The sequence below is a fragment of the Hyposmocoma kahamanoa genome, unplaced genomic scaffold (genome assembly GCF_003589595.1).
Source record: "Hyposmocoma kahamanoa isolate Upper Pololo Valley unplaced genomic scaffold, ASM358959v1 78886, whole genome shotgun sequence".
In the NCBI taxonomy this organism is placed as follows: Eukaryota; Metazoa; Arthropoda; class Insecta; order Lepidoptera; family Cosmopterigidae; genus Hyposmocoma; species Hyposmocoma kahamanoa.
Genome location: NW_020653987.1, coordinates 6,178 through 10,392, shown reverse-complemented (window position 1 = coordinate 10,392; position 4,215 = coordinate 6,178). Strand labels below are relative to the sequence as shown.

General features: G+C 35.7%; 1 protein-coding gene across 1 annotated transcript; it reads left to right on the top strand.

The window, feature by feature from the left end:
* Window positions 1-1,443: 1,443 nt before the first annotated feature.
* On the top strand, window positions 1,444-2,776 carry LOC113233502 (cholinesterase 1-like; the record flags this gene model as incomplete). The annotated part of the gene is made up of 2 exons (XM_026468627.1): window positions 1,444-1,709; window positions 2,691-2,776. Coding segments are annotated over exons 1-2 (282 nt in total), but the record flags the coding sequence as incomplete, so codon positions are not given.
* Between the last annotated feature and the right edge of the window lie 1,439 nt (window positions 2,777-4,215).

The following is a 4,215-nucleotide window of genomic DNA, read 5'->3' as shown; positions in this document are numbered from 1 at the left end:
TTGTTTGAAAAAACAAATATACGCGATTTAAATCCGGAAAAATAGTTTCATTTCCTATGTGTAACAATCGCGAAAACTTAAGAACTCGACAAGTACTTTAGTTACTCACTTTGGGATCAAAGGGACATATGTGATGTTGACTAATATTTACATGACACGTTCTAATTACGATGGAATTATTGTTGGCCCGAGAAATATCTGTGAAATTTCTTCCTTAGATCACTTATTTTCATATCTACACCTATATTTACATCATTAACCATGTAGTTACTAAGTTGGCGACGTAAGAAATTTTTTTTTCGAAAAGTTCGAAAAGCCCTTTGAAGTCTCAAAACCTCATTCCTCTGGCGAGTCGCAACTCCGTAATGAAATAGAAAAACTTGTTTAAAAGCTGAATTACCAAGCATCAATTAGAGTGTGTTATTAGTTGTCTTACTATTATAAAGTCAAGAAATGAGCCCTTGTGTATAAGGAAATACATTCTGCTTGTTGCTTATTTTACTCCAAGATCATTTAAATACTTTTGTCGCTGCAATTTGTTATATAGTATAATAGGTCCCTGGAAAAAATGTGACTAAAATTGTCACAAATAGTACTATTTTCGTGCAATTTTGCTATTCCGACCGATTGTAGCACGTCGTGAAGTTCGCATCAAACACGGCACGTGTTCAGTTTGACAGTACGGTGCCCCAAACGTAAGAGATTGTCAAGGTAGTAAAGCTTTCACTTCCCTGGTGAATGATTTCGACAATAACCAACCTCAGATGGTTGGTATTTTTAGTATAGACATCAAACTTTTGTGCCAAAACTATTAGAGAGTAGATAAAGCGGTGGATTATCATGGTCTAACAGATTAACAGTTGTAATCTCAGTCCTCTGTATGTCAGTCTCCTATACACGTACGTGGTAGGTGACTAAAACCATCAAGATTTTAGGAAAATGTGATCCCGTTCAAACTGACTAAAAAGTATTTTATAAATAATAAGTTGTCGTTTTAGCTAAGTACTTTTGTACCTATACATAAACGTTATTAAAGTAATTAATTCGGACTGAACAATTAATGTACAACAGATTTTGTATGTACTGCTTAATTAAAACTGCAAAATCAACGATGTTTTTGTGGTGTCTTTCGTTTTGTATACAGTCTCTGGCTATTTTATCTGTTCCTTGACCACTTTAAAAAAAAATTTTTTTTACTGTCCCTCTTAATAATACATTACGAACATCTTTACAAACATACAAGGATAATTTACGAACTAGAATAGGGAAAAAAATGATGGGCCAGAATTTTGTCAAAATACTTCCATCGTGATTAGAACTACCCATATATTTATTTATACGTAAAAAGAATAATGTTAATATAGTAATAAAATTGCATTATTTACGTTTATTAGCTTTTTTACAATGTTGATCGTAAGTACTGTTAATGGCATCAATTTTACAACATTAACATTTTACAGTTTGTTACGTACGGATTTTTATGCGCATATAAAAACGTCTTCCTTAATATTTGATGGCAGGTTTTTTAAAGACTGGTGCTAAGGGGTCGGCGCAGGGTAACTTTGGGCTGATGGACCTTGTTGCGGGGCTTCACTGGCTCCGGGAGAACCTACCTGCATTCGGCGGAGACCCGGAGAGGGTCACTGTCATGGGACACGGGACGGGTGCCGCGCTGGCCAACTTTCTTGCTGTGTCTCCTGTGGCTAGAGGTAATTACAAAAGATTTAAAAAAAGGTCAGGTAAGATAATAGGAACACCGGGAGAAGAGGGACTAAAAGCTTCAACTCATAATCGAAAGAGTTCATTATTGTCTCTCAGCCGATAAACAGACAACCAAATTAGTTTCAACGATTTTACAGAGATGTCGCTACGATGTTCCAAATCCAAAAGACGGAAAAAAATTAAATTAAGAAAAGTACCCGTGTTATACGAGGTATTTATTTCCTTTATTAGAAATACGATGACTATTCCTCTTAATCATCTTTTGGAGGAAGGGCAACGATAGCACAATTTGCACATTTCGGCAAATACATCGTAAGTATTGAATTTAGCGTAATGATTATTCAAATATGTAAAGCTGATAAACAAACGCAAGTTTAGTGTACTTCAAAATTCTTATAAAACTTTATCTAGTCTTCTTAGAGCTCAAAACATTTGCCTCAGAATAAAGTATATGGGGTTAGATACCTTAGGGGCTAGATATCTGAAAATATATGTTTAACGTTAATCTGCTATGAATTTGTTTTCAATTTATTTTATGACAAAAAATTTGGGTAGATCTGTATCAAAATAACGTGATAAATGACATAGATTAATAATGCTGCCCTCAAAATAAAAAGATAATCGTACATTCATACGTTACGCGGGTTAGAACCAAGACCAGGGTGATTGACGGCCTGTAACCTTCAGACGGCAGACCCGATATGACGTATAGACCAGTCATTGCGTGTAATTAGCCCGTCCACGGTAGATTTCATTATTCGCATCATCCCGTTTTGGTCCTCTGTCACTTAATACGATTAAAAGGGTCACCAACGTAATTTAAAATAAGGTCAACCTCGTGCCCCAAAACGTTAAATCCTTATATTATAAAAACGGAGGGTTACAGAAAAACAAACATTTTTCTTTCCTGGAGATTACGACGGGCGATTTCTCGAAATGAGAAAATTAAATTAGGTTACTTGTTTCAGAACTACTCAAGCGTGTCATCTTGTTAAGCGGTTCGGGACTCAGCTCGTGGGCGCTGCAGCGGGAACCTCTTACGGTGAAGAGAAAGGTATGGACGTGCTTAGACTTACGAAATACATACAATACTGGCAATACTGTTAGTAATATTTGTTTACGATAAAAAAACTGGTGCATTGGGTACTATAACTGTAGACAGATAAATAAAACAACTACAATGCACTACTTAATATGTCATAGAATTTGCAGTGTGCAGCTATAAATAAGGAAAATTACAAAACCATGTTGGGGAAGCAGGGTTTAGTGCAAAAAGAAGTGATTTAATAATTGAATTACAATATTAGAATTTTGGTGTTCGTTTCTTTTTTATTACTGGAATTTTGGTGTTCATTGCTCAACATTTAGAGAAATTCTAGTTTAGGTTTTTTTTAGTAATAATTATAATGCCTCGTAAAGGCGCTTTGCACATGCAGCATTGAATGTTACAGTTATGTTGTTAAGTCCACAAACATGTATACACTTTTTGAATTACGAATGTGCATAGCGGGGTTTTAATAGTATTGAAAGAGTTTTGTTGATTATTTTAAATATCACTCGCGCACACTGGTCTTCTAAAGTTTTTGAACTCGTTACGACAGGTTTAGGTAGCGGGAGAGGGCGGAAGGGAGGATAGTGTTGCCAGAATGCAAAATGAATGCGTTTGAGTCGCGTCGTACGACGAAAAATTAATTAAAATAAATAAATATAGAGGGACCTGAAATGCTGAATAATAGATGTAGTTCATGAAGTACACGAAGTCAGGTTACGGTTCGTTGGGTTGCCATCTCATATTAGGTTGGTTGTGCAGTGAGTCACTTGGGATGTGTTTTTAATAAAATCAAGTGACGGGACGGACAAGTCATGCGCCTGATGGTAAGCAATACGCCTGTCCATAACAGTTGCAATACCACTCAGAGGTTCGCAAAGATCTGAGGAGCACTGACACTGCGCCTGTCATCCTGAGACATTATTAACAAATCCCATGTGCCTGTAATTTCACCAGCACCCTTACCCATCACAACTGGAACACAGTAATGCTGACATTACTGCTTGGCGGCAGAAATAGGTAAGCAGGACGTCGCAATATCCTCTGGTCAGGTAACATTCTTAGATAGTCTACTTATTCATTCATGGTGCAAAAAGAAGAGAATTAATAATTGAATTACAATGTAAAGAATCTTCCGCCTACTCAACATATCTATCAATACGCAATCCAGTGACCTACTAAAGACGTCACGTTGCATCAACACGTTACATTAACACATTTCTTATTGGTAAATACTAATTACTATGTGTTCATTACAGTTAGCGTCGATTACTGGTTAGTTAATTAGATTTTTGGTGTTCATTACTGGATAACTTCTGGTTTAGATATTTTCTTGGTAATAACTATGATAGTTTTTTTTATGAAACATACTACAACGTAATCGTTCTTGAGGATTATATATATATATTTTTTTCTTTATTTGTTTAGGAACTTTTATACAATGA